The sequence below is a fragment of the Canis lupus genome, chromosome X, assembly GCF_048164855.1.
Source record: "Canis lupus baileyi chromosome X, mCanLup2.hap1, whole genome shotgun sequence".
Taxonomy (NCBI): Eukaryota; Metazoa; Chordata; class Mammalia; order Carnivora; family Canidae; genus Canis; species Canis lupus.
Genome location: NC_132876.1, coordinates 125,122,128 through 125,138,040, shown reverse-complemented (window position 1 = coordinate 125,138,040; position 15,913 = coordinate 125,122,128). Strand labels below are relative to the sequence as shown.

The 15,913-nt window shown below is 69.7% G+C and overlaps 2 protein-coding genes across 2 annotated transcripts in view; one reads left to right on the top strand and one right to left on the bottom strand.

The window, feature by feature from the left end:
• Positions 1-12,536, top strand: part of LOC140628575 (cohesin subunit SA-2-like) — a 31,156-nt gene extending 18,620 nt beyond the window's left edge. The window contains exons 13-28 of the mRNA XM_072817837.1: positions 566-658; positions 775-864; positions 2,211-2,417; positions 3,388-3,464; positions 3,762-3,849; positions 3,948-4,028; positions 4,536-4,628; positions 5,654-5,816; positions 6,345-6,493; positions 7,514-7,615; positions 8,759-8,910; positions 9,407-9,541; positions 9,807-9,985; positions 10,053-10,161; positions 10,556-10,646; positions 11,467-12,536. Of these exons, the coding sequence (XP_072673938.1) occupies positions 566-658; positions 775-864; positions 2,211-2,417; positions 3,388-3,464; positions 3,762-3,849; positions 3,948-4,028; positions 4,536-4,628; positions 5,654-5,816; positions 6,345-6,493; positions 7,514-7,615; positions 8,759-8,910; positions 9,407-9,541; positions 9,807-9,985; positions 10,053-10,161; positions 10,556-10,646; positions 11,467-11,481 (1,824 nt within the window). The 3' untranslated portion in view covers positions 11,482-12,536. The remainder of the gene's footprint in view (positions 1-565; positions 659-774; positions 865-2,210; positions 2,418-3,387; positions 3,465-3,761; positions 3,850-3,947; positions 4,029-4,535; positions 4,629-5,653; positions 5,817-6,344; positions 6,494-7,513; positions 7,616-8,758; positions 8,911-9,406; positions 9,542-9,806; positions 9,986-10,052; positions 10,162-10,555; positions 10,647-11,466) is intronic.
• The window catches only part of LOC140628599 (serine/threonine-protein phosphatase 2A regulatory subunit B'' subunit beta), a 36,095-nt gene continuing 32,622 nt past the window's right edge, over positions 12,441-15,913 (bottom strand). Inside the window, exons 11-13 of the mRNA XM_072817907.1 lie at positions 15,550-15,668; positions 15,376-15,482; positions 12,441-13,141 (exon numbers count right to left, since the gene is read on the bottom strand). Of these exons, the coding sequence (XP_072674008.1) occupies positions 12,991-13,141; positions 15,376-15,482; positions 15,550-15,668 (377 nt within the window). The 3' untranslated portion in view covers positions 12,441-12,990. The remainder of the gene's footprint in view (positions 13,142-15,375; positions 15,483-15,549; positions 15,669-15,913) is intronic.

Sequence of the window (15,913 nt, the reverse complement as noted above, 5' to 3'; positions counted from 1 at the left end):
CCGTGTTCACACCGGACACGGCAGTGTGTCAGCCAGCCTCTGAATTGCCTCCATGTGAGCCTCTGGTGTCCCGGGGGACATAAAGCCATGGGAATTAAGCGCTCACCGCAGTCCTAGAGACCAGACGTCTGAGCCTGGGCGGGCAGGACCACCGAGATGCAGGCGGGGTCCTTCCGGGGCTGCAGGAAGGGTCCTTCCGGCCTCTTCCAGCTCCAGGAATCCTCGGGCTGTGGCCGCGTCTCTGCCTCCATCCTCACGTGGCTGTCGCATTCTCCCTTGTGCACGTGTCCGGCTCTGTGTCCTCATCTCTCATTCTTATGACACCAGCCCTGCGGCATTAGGGTCACCGCGAGGTGCGAACTTGCGGGAGACAACTCAGTCCTGATGGCTTCCCTGCAAGGGAAACGCTTTCCTGGAAACCCAACACCAGAGGCAATCCGGAGCTCTGTCCTCGGTTTCCGGGCAGCGCCGCCCGCGTGTGACCTGGTCACGTGGGAGCAGGTCCCCGGGCCACTGCGGGACTCGTGTGGGCCGTGGGCTCAGGCCATGCATGCTCTGCCTGCAGGGTGCCAGGGAGGTGGACGGGACCCGCCGCTGGCGCGAGCATGCCAACATGAGCCGACACTTTGTCAAGGTGCTGCCCCAGCTGCTGTCCAAGGTGCCGAGTGGCGAAGGGCCGGAGGCCGGGAGCGGGCGCTGGGGGGCTCCAGGGCAGGTCCGGAGGCTGCAGGAGGGCGCTGGGGAGGCTCCGCGTCACGCCTGCTGTCTGGGCAGTTTGCAGCGGACAAAGAGAAGGTGACCCCCCTCCTGCAGATCCCTCAGTACTGCAACCTGGACGTGTACGACATGGACGGCCTGGGCTCCGTAAGTGCCCGGTTCCGGGCGCCTCCCAGGGGGACGGCCTGGCTGGGGTGGGGGCTGGGGGCTGGGGGGTGGGGGAGCGGGCCTCCTCCTCCTCCTCCGGGCCACGCCCCTTCCCTAGAGCAGCAGGGCCCCTTCTGGGCCACGCCCACTCTCCTCCGGGCCACGCCCCTTCTCTAGAGCCTCAGCACTCCTCTGGGCCACGCCCACCAGCCACGGCCACGCCTCCTTTCCTAGAGCCACACTTGCCCTCCTGGCCACGCCCCGACTCCTCTAGGCCACGCCCCTCCCCCCGCAGCCCTCCTGGGCCACACCCCTTTCCTGGGGCCACGCCCACTTCCCTAGAGCCGCAGCCCTCCTCTGGGCCACACCCTTTCATTGGGGCCACGCCCGCGTTCCTAGAGCCACGCCCACTCGCCGCGGCCACGCCTCCTTTCCTAGAGCCACAGCCGCCCTGGCCACGCCCCACTCCTCCAAGCCACGCCCACTCCTCTAAGCCACGCCCCTTGCCTGGAGCCGCAGCTGCCCTGGCCACGCCCCTACTCCACTAGACCACGCCCCTTCCCCCCTCCTCTGCTCCACACCCTATTCTTGGGGCCACGCCCACCAACCGCGGCCGCGCCCCTTTCCTAGAGCCACAGCTGCCCTCCTGGCCACGCCCCTCCCCCCGCAGCCCTCCTCCGGGACACACCTTTTCTGGGGCCACGCCCACTCCCTAGAGCCACACCCACTCACTGCGGCCACACCTCTTTGAGTCCGTGCCTGTGTCCCCTGGGGCCGAGACCTCTTCCCTAGAGCCCTACCCTTCCCCTGGGTCACGCCCCCTTCCCTGGGGCCACACCCCTCTCCCTCTGGGTCCACATCTTCTCCACTAGGGCCACACCTGCTTCTGTGCATTTAGACAAGGGGGCTGCATCCCCCTCCCTGGGGTGTCAGGTGTGGGGGCTCCTTTCCTCCTCCCTGTCCACCCTGCAGGGGTCAGCCGTCTCCCACCCAGTGGCAGGGTCCTGACTCCTATGTTTGCAGCTCCTATGAGCATCCTCTTGCCCCCATACCCCCTGCCCTGGGCTCCACCTGGCCCTTTTCTTCTAGCCCCCGATCGCTCAACCCTGTGATTTTCCACCCCACCCCTCATCGCCCGACCCTGTGACCCCTGACAGCTCCCCATTTGACTGCTGACCTTTCGTCCTTGACCCCATGACCTTTCATCTCAACCCATGACCCCATGGCTTCCTCCCTAATCTCCTGACCTTTCGCTGGCACGTTCGCCCTCAATCTCCTGAGCCCCTGAGCGGCCCTCTCGACCCCCCTCCAGTCCCCTGACCAGCCCTTGCTCCCCCGCCCCCCAGTACCTGGACGCGGCGCTCCTGGAACTGGACTGCCTGGTGCAGCGACACTCGGACGTGGCGGTGCTGGAGGCCTGTGCCCGCGCCTACGGCACCTACTGTGACGAGGGCGGCTCTGCCCACGGCCAGGCTGCCCCCGCCTGCAGCCGGCTGGTCGACATGCTGGTGGACGTGCTGACCCCGCTGCTGGACGTGTTCATCCAACACGAGGTGCGGGCTGCGGAGGCTTTGGGGGCTCCGTGTGGGCCGTGATGTGGGTGGTGCGGATGTTGGGGCTTGGGGAAATGCGTGGAGGTGGGGACCCCGTGCTGAATGAGGGTACTGAGGCTCCGTGCTCTCTTGTTGAAGTGTTATAAAGTGTGCACCTGTCAGGGGTCAGCTCCGTGACCTCGCCAGTGTGACCCTGGGGACGCAGGGCGGGTTCCCCTTCGAGCCCCGACTGCTGGTGCTGTACCCGATCTGCTGGCAGCGTGTACGCTTGGCGGGGGGTGACAGAGTGTCCTGTTTCTCCCCGTGGGAGCCCTGTAAGCCCCCGGAGCACAGCCTGTCAGAGGCCCTGGCCTGTGTCCACCGGGCACTGGTGTGTAAGGAGCTGCGGCGTGACTGTGCGCTGCTGGGCCATCCTGTGCCTGGCGGTTGTACGAGAGCAGCGCAGCCAGCACGTCACTGGGCCGCGTTCCGGTGGAACTTCCATGCAGACGGCGGAGGGCCACGTAAGCTGTGGGCCGGAGGTGTGGCCCGGACTCGGCCGGTTACCGCATAAGGAGTCCACGTTGCTCTGAGTTCCGCAGCCCGGGGCCTCCCTGATCCTGGGGTGCTAGGGGGCTGCGAGCGCTTCTGCGACTGTTCTCCCAGCTGCAGAGCGAGGAACGCGTCCCGCGTGGCGGGTTCTTCACGGGGCGTGAGGCGGGTGCAGGGAGCTGGCCCATCCCGGATCGTCCCGGCCCCGCTTGCCAGCGGCGTGGACAGAGGTGCCTCTGCGCCTCTGGGGTGGCCTCTGGTCTCCCGTGTCTCCTGGCGAGCTGGACGCGGGATGGGCTGTGACACAGTTTCCCTTTTTGGGAGTGTCCAGCGCTGCCTTCCGAAGTGGGGGACAGACAGCGGGGGGAACGCGGGCTCGGGGAGGCCGCCTGGGCCGTGCGAGGTCCGCCCCACCCCGCGTGCTCTCCCTGCCCCGCAGAAACAAGGCCTGTTCCTGGGACATGGGGAGATGGGGCGCATCTGCTCCACGCTGCGGAGGCTGGCTGCCTTCTACAGGTGAGGGGTGCGCGGCCCGTGCCCTCGGGCTGTTGCCTGACCGCGAGCAGGGGGCGGGGACAGCGCCGCGGGGTGTCCATGGGTGTGCCCGGGGCTGAGCCACGTCCCGGGAGCTGGGGCTGCCTCACCCGCGGGGCCGGACACCGTAGTGGATGGAGCCCCCGCCTGCCGTGTGGGGAGGGTGCCCCCAGTGTCCCCACGGGCGGTCCCTCAGCCCCAGGCCGCTGACCGTCCGCCGTGAGTGGCTCACCCGGGGCCGAGGCGGGTGCTGAGATGCCTCGTGGGCCTCGTACGCAGCACACACGACCTAAGTGGCTGGAACCTGTACGAAAAGATGGACAGCCTGCTGACGTTCCGCAGACACCAGGGCAGCCTGCCCACGGAGGTGAGCGGCGGGGTGGGCAGGCGCAGTGCTGCGGGAGGGGGTCGGGCCAGCCCGGGGTCCCTGCACGGTGCCCCCGGCTGACGGCCCGCGCCCCTCAGGTCGTCCACTGCGCGCTGCAGTGCACCTACTATGCGCTCCTGTGGCAGATCGTGGCGGCCACGGACCGGCTGCCGTCCCAGGTGGGTGCAGGCGCGGATGGGGTGGGGCCTGTGCTCTGCAGCCGTGCACGGGGCGGGGTGGGGGGACGTGGGGGGAGTGGGTGCAGGCACAGGCCCCGTCATCTGTCGTCCCGGGCTGGCGGGGCTCCGGGGCTGTGACGTGAGCGCCCACCTGGGGCCACGGCCCGAGCGCCCTGTGCACCTGTCCCACGAAGCAAGGGTGTCTGTGGGCGGAGACCTCAGTCCCTGGTGCTGGCCAGTCCCTGCGTGGGGCGCCAGACAGGTTCCGGGGTATGTCTGTGCTTCTCTGGGGGTGCGTAGGCCTCAGTCGGTCCTGAGCAGCACAGGGCAGTGGGGCGAGAATAGGGGGTGATGGAGGTGGGGGTGACGGGGAGGGGCAGTGGGGGTGGGGGGGGAGTGGCGGGGCGTGTGGGGTGACGGTGGGGAGGCGGATGGGGAAAGGAGATATAGGACGGGAGGGGCGGGGTGCACGCCATCATGATGGGAGGCCCCGCCCCCGCCCCCCAGGAGGCGCTCCTGGACCTGAGGAAGCGGCTGCTCAAGTTCTGCCTGGCGTGCCGCGTGTACCTGAGCCACCAGAGCAAGGTGCTGAGCGAGAAGGTGGGTGTGGCCGCGGGCGACCGTGGGGGCCGGACATGGGGACAGGCCGCACCAGCTGTCTGGAGCCTGCCGCGAGGCGGTGGCCTGCCGGTGCCCCAGGCGTGGACAGAGGTGCCTCTGCGCCTCTGGTGGCTCTGGCACACGGAGTCTGTGGGGGCACGAGTGGGGGAGCCGGGGTGAAGGCTCGGCGATGCGGGTCCGGGCTCCTGGTGTCCACTCGGGAGACTGTCCCGCTGTGGATAAAGTGTGTCTCACGCGCGGCCATTCACTGGGGGGGGGGGGGGTGTCCCTCGGCAGCCATTGCCCTGTCCTATGACCCTGCGCGCCCCGTGCACCAGGTGTGTCACGGCCTCCCTGTCCGTGGGGCTCGGTGGTGGCCTCAGCCCGCCCTTCCTGCCCGGGTGCTGGGGACGTTTCCGATCGCCATCCGTGTGTGGGGTGTGGGTCTCGGGTGTCCGTCAGCACGTGCTGCGGCCGCATGTTGGGTTTCTGGTGGACGGGGGTTACGTTACAGGGTGTGTGTCCTGCACGTGTGTTGTCCATGTGCGGGGTGTGCAGGCCCAGCTGTGTGTCCCGACTGCGTGTTGTGCATGTGTCCTAACAGCCTGTTGCATGTACAGTGTGCCCTGCCCGTGTGTTGCGTGCGTGTCCCAACCGCGTGTTGCAGGTGTCCTGCCCGCGTGTTGCGTGTGCATGTCCTGACCACATGTTGCATGTGCAGCGTGTGTCCTGCCCACGTGTTGTGTCCCAACTGCACGTTGCATGTGTGCAGCGTGCGCACGTCCCGCCTGCGTGTCCCATCGTTCTGCTGTCACCCTTGAGCGCCGGCATGTGACCCCAAGCGTCCCGCGTGCTTGTCCCATCTGTACCTTCACACTTGGGCCTGTTGTGCCTGCGGGGTGGGATTCAGGTGAGGGCACCGGGTGCTGAATGCCCTGGGAGCTCTGTGTGGGCGGCGCATGAGGTGGGTCCCTGTGGGGGTGGGGTCCTGTCCCTGGGCGCCCCCTCACCCCTCGCCCCCTCAGGCCTTCATCCTGCTGTGTGACCTGCTGCTCATCCTGAGCCACCAGGGCCCCGAGGAGGACACGGGCCTGGGGCTGCTGTTCTTCGTCCCTGATCACGTCCTGCAGTGCAAGCTGCTCACCTTCGTCAGGGAGCACGTGTTCCTGGAAGACGCGGGAGCCGCAGGTCAGCCTCCTGGGGACCTGGGGGAGATGTGCGGGGCCTCGGGGGTGGGGGGGACTTGGAGGGAGCCAGGGCAACCTGGGGCAGGAGGGGGCCTGGGGGGGAGCTGGGAGAGAGCCAGGGGCAGGAGGGCGGGAGAGCGCCGGGGGGCAGGTGGGGGGACCTCTGGGGGGGGGAGGAGAGGTGGGACAGGCAGGGGGCAGGAGGGGAGAGAGCTGGGGGCAGCCCGAGGGCAGGGCAGGAGGGGCCCTGGGGAGCCTGGATGGGGCTTGGGGTGCTGTGCCCCCTGGGTTCTGGAGCTGCATCCCCGGGCGTGTGTCGCTGTGGTTCGTGCTGTGAGGGGGGCGTGGGGCCTGTCCAGGCAGGCGGTCAGGACCCGGACATGCAGGGGCCCACGGCCCTCCTGGTCTGGGTCTGCGCCTGCACCCTGGGGTCAGGGTGTGCGCTGGTGGCCCTGCCCCTTGCTGTCCCGGCTCCCGTCCCCGGACACGACAGGGGCGGCGGAAGGCAGGGCGTGGGCTGTGTCCCCAGGTGGCCGCCGAGTGTACAGGGAGGAGGACGCGGACGAGCTGCACGAGCTGTTCCACAGGAGGAACATGCTGGCCGTGTTCTGCAAGCTCATCGTGTGCAACGTGCTGGAGATGAGCGCGGCCGCCGCCGTGTACCAGTTCTACCTGAAGGTGTGTGCGCGGCTGCCCAGACCTGGGGGCGACGCCGGGCGTGCAAAGTACCCACGGACTCCCCGTTGGGACCCGGGTCCTCCCCCGGAGGAGCCCACGTGCGCATGTGGACGGCGTCCCCCTTGGTGTCTCGGGCCGTGTTCTGTGTCACACCTCTTCCCACAGCTGGGCCCTGGGGTGCGTTTTCACTTGGGGCGTCGTGTCCTGGGTTTTCAAGCTGTGCCGGGTGGTTCACAGAAGCACCGCTGTTGGCACTTTCCTCTCCGAGAGTGAGTGTGAGCGTAGTGAGGGCCGGGCTGAGCTGAGGCACTACCGTCTGCGCCAGATCGGCGGGGGGCAGTGGTTCTGACGACCGCGTGGCGGGGGGCCGGCGACGGAGGAACGCGTGATGCCCAGACGCGAGGGGAGATGCTGGCGGAGGAGTCGGCGGCTAAGTGGGTGGACGACGCCTGGGTGGCTGCGTAGACGGACGGATGGGCAGGGGAGGCTGTGACGGGTGGATGAGTCGGTGGGCACATGGATGGCTGCGTGGACAGACGGACAACCGGGCGGGTGGAGGAGTGGCGGGTACCCGCGTGGGTGCATGCATGGAGGACGGCCGCAGTGGACAGTCACCGCACCTCCCGTCCCAGAAGCCGCTCCGTCGGGACCTCCTTTTGGTGTTGGTGTACGACAGAGACGTGAACCCCTTGTTCGGGGTCATTTGTGGGAAATCCGGTCTCGATCCCTTTTTGACTCTTGAGTTTGGTGTGTGCCACGCTGTTTCTCTTTCCCCGTCTTCACCCTGCGTGGGCCTGAGGCTCACGGCACGCAGGGGCTGCGAGGACCAACGCCCCAGGTCGTGTGGGGTGCGCCCCCTCCCAGGTGGTGCTGAGCGCACCGTGGGGTCCCCGTCCAGGAGGCCCCGGGGAGCCCGGGGTCCGAGCTGCGTGGCCGCCCTGAGTGTGTCCCGTGGAACACGGCGAGGAGAGCGTGGGCGCGCAGGCAGGGCGGTGCTGATGGCTTCCGTGTGGCTCACAGCACTATCATCACTTTGGCGACATCATCAAGGAGACCATGACGAGGACGAGACAGAACGACAGGCTGCGCAACGCGCTGTCCCTCCTCCTGTGCCTGCAGCAGGTGAGTGTCTCCCGGCGCCCCGGCGTGGGCCGCATCGTGGGGACACCCCGCCACGGCACCGCTGCCCCTCGCGGCCCAGCCGTGCGCACACCCCTCCACCCGGACACCGGGCTTGGTGTGCGATCGGTCCTGCTTCGCAGCCGGGGGTGTCTGCCTCTCATCACCAGGGGCGACTTAGACGCGTGGGGAGGGTCTCGAGCGCGGGCCGCGTGGACGTCCGTGGCATTGGGGTCTCAGAAGACCGCGCGTCCGCCCCTTCTCCTGGTTCTGGCTCTGTGCACCCACGTGGGGCCGCTGACGTGCGAGGTTTCTGGAAGGACGTGGGTCCCGTCTCTCCCCCCGGGGCTGAGTCTCCACGCGTGTTTGGCAGGGCCGGGGGGTGTCCGCTGCCCCTGTGGTCCCGGCCCTGGTGCTGCCTGTGGGCGTGGGGGGCAGGCCCCTCCCTGGGCACTTGGCGCACGGGCTCTGCCCGCGGGTTCCGGAACGCGGCTTCTGTTTCCCGATTCCCGAGGGCTGTGCACACCTGCGACACCCACTCACCTCACCGTGCACACCCCTGACACTCAACAGTGATGCGGAGCTTCCCCAGGGCAAGCGTGCAACGTTGGCACCACGTCCCCACCACGGAGGCCCCCGCCAAGTCTCGCTGGTTTCCTGTGGAGCCCGTGGTCGCCGGGGAGGGCGGGGCAGGTGTCACCCGCGGCCTGGGCGTCCGCAGATCCCGCCGTGGGTAGCGGAGTGTGCCGCCGTGCTTGTCCCCCCCCCCCCAGCCCCTGCAGGGTCCCCTGCAGACAGCCTTGGGCCCGCTGCCTCAGCCCTGGGTGGAGGGGCGCGGAGGGGGGCGCAGGAGACGCTTGCTTCTCTGGGTGTTGAACGTCAGTGCCCGGGGCAGGGGGCACAGTCAGGCCGCCAGCCCCCGGCTCCTGTGCGGGCTTCACGCTCTGTGCCCCACTCATGCGACCGCAAGGCCACGCTGTGCCTCCTCGTAGCGCTGACGGGGCGCGGACGCGACGCCCCACGCACACGGCGCCCCCCTGCGCTCCAGGCGCGGCACCCCTGCAGCCGAGCATGTACAGGGCCACTGCCAGGTGCCGGGCCGCGGGGTCGCCCGCACCCCTGCCCCACAGCCCTATGCTCCCGCAGCTGTTCCAGAAGCACGTGGACACGTACGGCCTCGGCTCCGACCCCATCGAGTTCATCTGCGGCCCCTTCTACTCCATCCGCCTGCTGGCCCGCCGCTTCGCGCTCACACTCGGCTTTGACTCTGCCCGCGACGCTGCCCACCTGATCCACAGGTGCATGCCGGGAGGGGCCCTGACCTGCCCGACCCATGCCCCGGCCCGTGCCACCTGCCGCTGTGCTCCCAGGTGTCCCATCCTGCCCCCTTGTGACCCCCGCCTGACCCCGGCCTCATCATGACCCTGCCCGACTCTGACCCCTGCCCAGCCCCTTTCCCAGGCATGACCCCGCCTGACCCTGTCCCCAGTGTGACCCCAACCCGATTCCTGTCCCCATCCGATCCCTGTCCCAGCCCCACCTGACCCCAGTCCCTGGCGTGACCCCACCTGATCACTGTGTGCAGTGACCCCACCGATCCCTGTCCCCGGAGTGACCCCCACCAGCCACCCTGCCCCAATGAGCGCCACCTGGTGCTGTGCCCCGTCTAATACCCGCCCTCCCCCCAAGCCTCACCTGACCCCACCCGTCCCGTGGGAGCCCCACCTGACGCCCCACTGCCTCCCGTCTGTGCCTCCGCCCTCCGCCCCACCTCCCCGCGGGACCCGTCCCCAGGCGCGGGCTGGCGTTCGCCTTCTCCGAGTCCCCGGTACCCGAGGAGGAGGCCCGCCAGCGCTTCCCCAACCTCAGCTTCCTGCTCGTGCTGGCCGAGTTCTCGTGCAAGATCCCGCCCGCGGAGCGCGCGGCTGCGTGAGTGTGCAGGCCCCGGGCTGAGGCCCCGGGAGGGGCGCGGGAATGAGAGGTTCTCGGGTGGGCATGACCCGGGCTGAGGGTCGCCGCTCCCTCTGGCGGGCTGAGCCTGCGCTGCTGGGGTCCGTGCTGCAGGATCGCCCTGTGGCTGCGGGGGGCGCCTCTCCCGCGGGGTTCCGGGGCCCTTAGCCCAGCAGGGGACGGACCACGGGGTGCCTGGGGGCGTCTCCCCTGACGTCCCCACCACGCCCCCTGTTGCCCGCAGACTCGCCCACTTCCAGGACTCCATCCCTGAGGGCGTGCCCGTGTTTGGGGAGGGGGACATGAACCCCATGCTCGCCTACCGCAAGTCCCTGATGCGCACGGACTACATGGCGCAGGGGGAGGAGGAGCCCGCCGCCAACCCGTTCGACGCCATATGCAAGGACAGCAAGCGGCCCCAAGGTGGGGAGAGTGGCCCGGGTGGGGAGGGGTGGCCGCGGGGCCCGGGCTGACGGCTCCCGGCCTGCAGAGCTGCCCGCGGGGACGTGCTCCACCTGGACGCCAGACACGCTGGCCAGCTGCGCCGCGGGGGACCGGGAGCCGAGAAGCTGCTCCTCCAAGGAGCGGAAGCCCAAGAGGTGAGGCCGCTGCGGCCCTGCGTTGGGGTGGAGCGGGGCTGCCAGGCCGAGTGTCCCAGAGCAGGGCCTGGGGACGGCTGCGACGGGACGCTGGCCCGACGGGGGCCCGCCCGGGTGTGCAGCAGGGACGGGGCTGTTGGGGGCGGGAGGCAGGTGTGCACACTGCTCCTCCCGCGTCCCCCTGCTGCACAGCACTGTCCACGCTGCCCGTAGCGCCACCAACACTGGGGACATGACCGTGTTAGAGCTGCCGCTGGGGCCCACGTCCTGGGGACCGTGCCTTGTCCACGTGTCTCCCTGTCCTGCCTTCCCTCGGCCATCCACACACGTTCCGTCCACGGCACAGTCCCTGCCTTGGTCTCCCTGGAAACGGGCCACCCCTGGTCTCTGGCAGGGACATCTTTGATGTGGACTTCCTGTCGTCCGAGGACTCCGAGAACTCCTCCAACGAGGACGTGGATGTGGAGGGCATCTCTGTCCAGGAGGTTGGTGCCGCTGGGCCTCTGGGCGGTGGCCGCGTGGGGCACGGACGTGGGGCTGCCTCTCCTGCCTGCGCCCCCCCATCCCAGGGTGCTCAGAGGGACATCCCACCTGATGGGGTCCTGGGCGACACTGTGGCCTCCGTGCCCAGGGTGGGTGGGAGCAGGTCCCTGCACACGTTCGCAGGGGACTCAGGCTCTGGTCAGAGGGCTCACCAGGTGTCCGCCGCATGGACGATCTGAGGCTCCCGGATGGGGGGATGGGGGCCAGGCCCTGAGCCGACCCAGTGTGCGCTCCAGGCCCACGCAGGGTCCTAGGGGCCGCAGGCTGGCAAGGGGCGGTCCCCGTGCCCTGGCCTGCTGAGCTTCAGACACTGGGCTTGGGATGCCCTCGGTCCTCGGCATGTCTGCTGGCTCCTGCCTGGCTGCCCTCTAGTCACGCCTCCAAGAGCCGCGGGTCTGGGGTGGCTCTGAGACTGGTGCGGGGCGGTTCGTGTGTCGGCCCTGGGTGCCGTTGGACGCTGGGGTGCAGGAGGGGGTCAGTGACCCAACCCAGGGGGCCGCGGGAGGGTTGGGGGGTTCAGTGTGCCAGGCCTGGGGGGCCCTGGGGGTCAGGGTGCAGGGGAGGCCGCGCCCCAAGCCCGCTCTGCATCCCGGCCTTGCTCTGGCGCTCCAGGGCCCTGGCAGGGGGAGGTCCCCGCCCCCTCCCGAGTCCCCGCCCCCCGCCGACTGGGAACAGGCCTGGGCCGGAGCGCTCCGTCCTCCAGCATGGTCCTCCACCTGTCCGTCCCTGTCGGGTCCTGAGGGCTGTCCTCTGCATCCCCAGGGGGCGTCGGACTGAAGAGGATGCAGGCCCCGGTGGGACTCCTCACATCGGGGGTCACGAGTTCCCCGTTGGTCACCGCCTCGTGTCAACCACAGCCACCTGGTCCTGGGGACGGGGAGCCAGCGGCCTCCAGGGGTGGCCGACCGGGGCCCTGCGGTCTTCAGGGGAGGCCGGTGACCTCTGATGTCCGCAGCTGCACACGCGAACCCGTGTGTGGGGAGCGACCCCGTGGCCGCGGCCTGGGGCCCCCCATGGTGCCCGCGCACCCGCCCCCCTGCCCACCAGGTGCCTACTTGCCTGCAACGTCCTCGCTGGCTACTGCTGCACGCGGCTGGAAGGTTCCAGAACCAGCTTGCCCCGCCCTGAGCACGGTGCTGGTCTCCAAGCTGCGGCTCTGCTGCTCCTCACAGCTGGGCCTCCGTTGGGTGCATAGGGGTGTCCGGCGCTGTGGGCCAGCGGCAGGGCCGGGTGGGAGGGGCCGCTCCCCCGGGTCCTGACGAGGTGCGGCCTGGACCCTCGCAGGACGCCCTCCCCTGACAGGTGGGGGGCGGGCACCCTGCCATGTAGACCCCGTGCCGGTGCCATACCTGAGCCCCTGCTGTGGGGAGGACGACGTGCATGTGTGCACAAGGAGGGAGGACGACATGCCCGTGTGCACGGGGAGGGAGAGGTCGGTGTGCGGGGAGGACCCCGCCGGGGGCGGAGGCAAACACGTGTGCCCGTGGTACGCGTCCCTGTGCCCGCTGGGCCTTGGGAGCCACTGTGGGCGAGCGCGGCCCCTGGTGGCGGCGGGACCGCTAGGGGTTGTGGGGAGGGCCTCCCTGCTGGGCACGGCAGGCCACAGGGCCAGGGCTGCAGCGTGGACGGGGTCTCCCGTGCTGACACTGCCGTCCGCCCCAGCAGCGCCCCCGCCTGCTGTGTGACCTGAGTGTGCCGTGTCCGCGTCGAGGGCCGGGTAAGCCGAGCCCGTCACAAAATCCTTAAACTCTTTATTTGAAAATACAAACGTGATCTCGTAAAACATTTTTAAACTGCTATACACACCAAATAAAAGTTAACTTTACACGTTTTGTACATGTACACAAACACGTGAGTACACGCGAGGGGTGCTCCTTGGCAGGTCCCGCGTGGAGGGCGGTGGCTGGGGCAGCGCCCCAGACACTGCTGTGGACGGACACCTCCTGGAATGTTCCGGACCCACCTCGTAAGAACACGGGGCTGCCCCACACCCACAGGTCAGCACGCGGCGGGCGAGCTCCAGGCGCGGAACCGGGCTGCCCTCCACGTGGACGGACGTTGGCCGGGCGGGTGAGTCTGCAGGGGCCGCGTGTGTCCTGCCTGTCGGGGGTCCTTGCACGGACGTGGGGCCCCTGGACGGGCAGGGACAATGCTCGACGGCCACCTGACCAGCTTCCAGGAAGAAAGAACAACCTGTCGTCCGGCACAAATCACGTCCCACGGAAGTCCCGATGGGACACACGCCGCTGTGCGCGCAGCAAGCGCCCGCCCGTCCTGGAGGCGCGGTCACGAGGGCGGCAGGTCATCGTCCTCACACGCATACTCGTACAGGTCCACGGCGCCCAGGGCGGACGGCGCCTCGAAGAAGGGCCTCTGGGCCAGCGGAGACCTCAGGGAGCTCAGCTTCTGCTCCACGGGGCTGAGCTCGGCTTCGTACCTGCAAGAACGCGGTCCTGAGCACCCTGGGGCACGGCCCCCTGTCCCCTGCCTCGTGCGGTGCACTTGCGCCCAGCCCCAGGTGCCCCTGGAAGTCACCCCTGGGAACACGCTGACGTGTCACTGGGGCCGGCTCCTGCCCACAGGGACGGGCAGCACGTCGTGCACACGGAGGGCTGCACGCAGCAGACGGAGCCGGGAGTGTGAGGTTGGGTGTGCACCGAGGGCTGGGGTCCACGCAGGACAGGCGGCTACCCGACGGAGGTCGTGGGGACGTCCTAGCAGGGCAGCGGCGGGTACCACTGCGGCCGTGCACGCAGCAAGGCCTTAGAGCCTGTGCTGTCGCCCCTGCAGCGGCTGCCACGCCCAGCACACCCGTGGCCACTTGGCTGCCGGCCGCCCGCCGCCCACTGCAGACCGCGACTAACTGCCCTGCCGGCAACAAATATCAGGAAGCGCTGGGGGACAGGACACCCAGAGCCACGCACTGGAGGCCACTAAACCTGGCGGAAGCGGCCAAGGCCACAGGACGCGGAGATGCGTCCTGGGGATGCCCGCCGGCTCTGGCACACTCACGCAGCAGGCAGCCAGTGAGGCGCTCCACGCGCAGTTTTAGGATCACACGGGCACAGGGATTTGCCGTGTGGCCGACGCACCGATGCCCATGACCAAGGAAGGCTGGCAACATGCAACCCCAGAGTCGAGATGAGGACAGGGCCAGCACGGGCTCACGGTCACCCCACAGCCACTAGCTGGGGCTGGGGTGCCGAGGCTCCAACGGTCCCAGAGACCCCGCACCCGGCCCGCGGGCCCGTTCGGGGAAATCACCAGCGGCTCCCCCGACGCGCGTGCAGGTGAAACCCCGTGGCCACAGCCCTGTGAGGGAGAAGGCAGGCAGGCTCGCCCTGACGCCTCGGCCGGAGGGCACCGCGGAGATGCACGCACAGCGGCTGCTCTGCCCTCGGGACGTGGGGGCCTGGGGCGCACAGCACGTCCCCACTAACCCGCACCCGGTCCCCGTGATCCCTCCACCGGAGGAGGTGCACCAAAACCACGCCGGCAGGAAGGGCCACGGCCCTGACCCACCCACGAAGCGGCCTGCGGCTCTGAGCGACGCGGCATCCGACACGGGGACACCAGGGCCACAGCTTGAGACGGCAGCACACACGCACGCGGCGTCAATGGGACGAGCCTCTCAGAGGCGACGCTGCCATGAAAGTGGCGCCCACGCGTTAGGGGGAAGCCAAGAACCGCGGCTCCGCGGGGCCCTCGGGAGCGTGAGGCCTCCGGGAGGGCCGGTCCACGAGGTGGCAGGCAAACGTCTGGCCGTGTGGCCGAGTGCCCACCGATGCCCGGCGCTGGCAGGGCCCGTGGGAGGGAGGCTGGCTGCACACCGCGGTGTCAGGGAAGCACGAGCCGGAGGAGCAGCGCCGAGTACCGCCAGGAGCTGGGGGGCAGGATGAGGGGGGCTGGACGTGCCCGGCCTCACTGGGACCCTTGGGGCTGGGGTCAGCCCCCCAAGACAGCCCCGTGCGCACCCCGCCCCTGGGCCCAGCAGACCAGGAGCCCGTGGACTTGAGGCTCCCACCCTACAGGCTCCACTGCTGCCCGCAACCACACGGGAAACTCGCCTGACCCCGGGTGACCCTGACCCGGTGCCGGGGGCCCTCGGGTGCCTGCGGTGGGTGGGTGAGGGCCCCTGACGGGAATGGGGAGCACGCGTGTGACCAGAGCCCGTCGCGTGTGTGTGGCCAGATGGACCCCCAGAGTTCCAGGCGACCCAAGGGTCAAGAGGGCAGGAGGCTGGGCAGGACGCAGGGCGGGGTACGGCACGGCGCACACACCCTGCAGGGCGGCTGTGGGGCCGGGGAGGGGTCACCCGGGCCTCCCGGTGGGTGCTCACAGGTCGCTGTCGGGGCAGAGCCGCGTGGCACTGCCGGGCCTGCGTCCAGAAAAGGGGTGGAGGCCGGCGCCGGGGCGGGCGCGGCTGGGGTGCGGCGGCTGCACTCGGCACCTGGCCCCTGACCCCGGGATGAGCCCTCCCACGGCCGCCCCGGGTTCCCCTCAGGGTTCAGGGCCCACGTGCCCGCCCTGCCCTGTCCCATGGACACACGGCCGGGAGGCGCGTGAGCAGCCCCCGGGCCCTGCCTGTGGCCGAGGCTGTGGGAGTCGGGGGCACCGCCGCCCGCGTACCACCCGGGCCCTCCCGCCACGCCTGCGACCGTGCCCACTCACCCGTCCTCCCACGGCTCGGCCGCCGCCTCCTCGGCCACCAGGATGTCATACTCCTCGGCGGCGTACTTCTCCCAGTCGGACAACTCCGGGCCTTCGCTCTCACTGTCCTGCACGAGACACGTGCGTCACGCGGCGCGGCCGCAGCGGGCACCCCGAGCCCCCGGCCACACTCACCCTCAGCAGGGAGACCTGTTCCTTCTGCTCGTGGTCGAGGTATTTCTCGATGTTGAAGAAGGTGTCGAAGAACACGTTGGCGAGCTTACACCTCTTCAGGTCGCGCAGGGTGATCTTCCCTACGGGGCGAGAACCGCCACATGGTCACGTGGGTGGGGGGACGCGGGCGCCCGTCCTGAGGAGCCTTGACAATCGGCCCACTACTGCGCTTGGTGGGCATCCGGCCCGACAGCACCGCACCACCGGCGGCCGCGGCAGGGCGGACACGTGGGTGGGTCGCGGCACACTAGCGCCCGGCGCGCGGGAACAGACGCTGCGGCCGCAGGGGAGCCCACGCACACACCACGGGGCGCCACGGGGCACG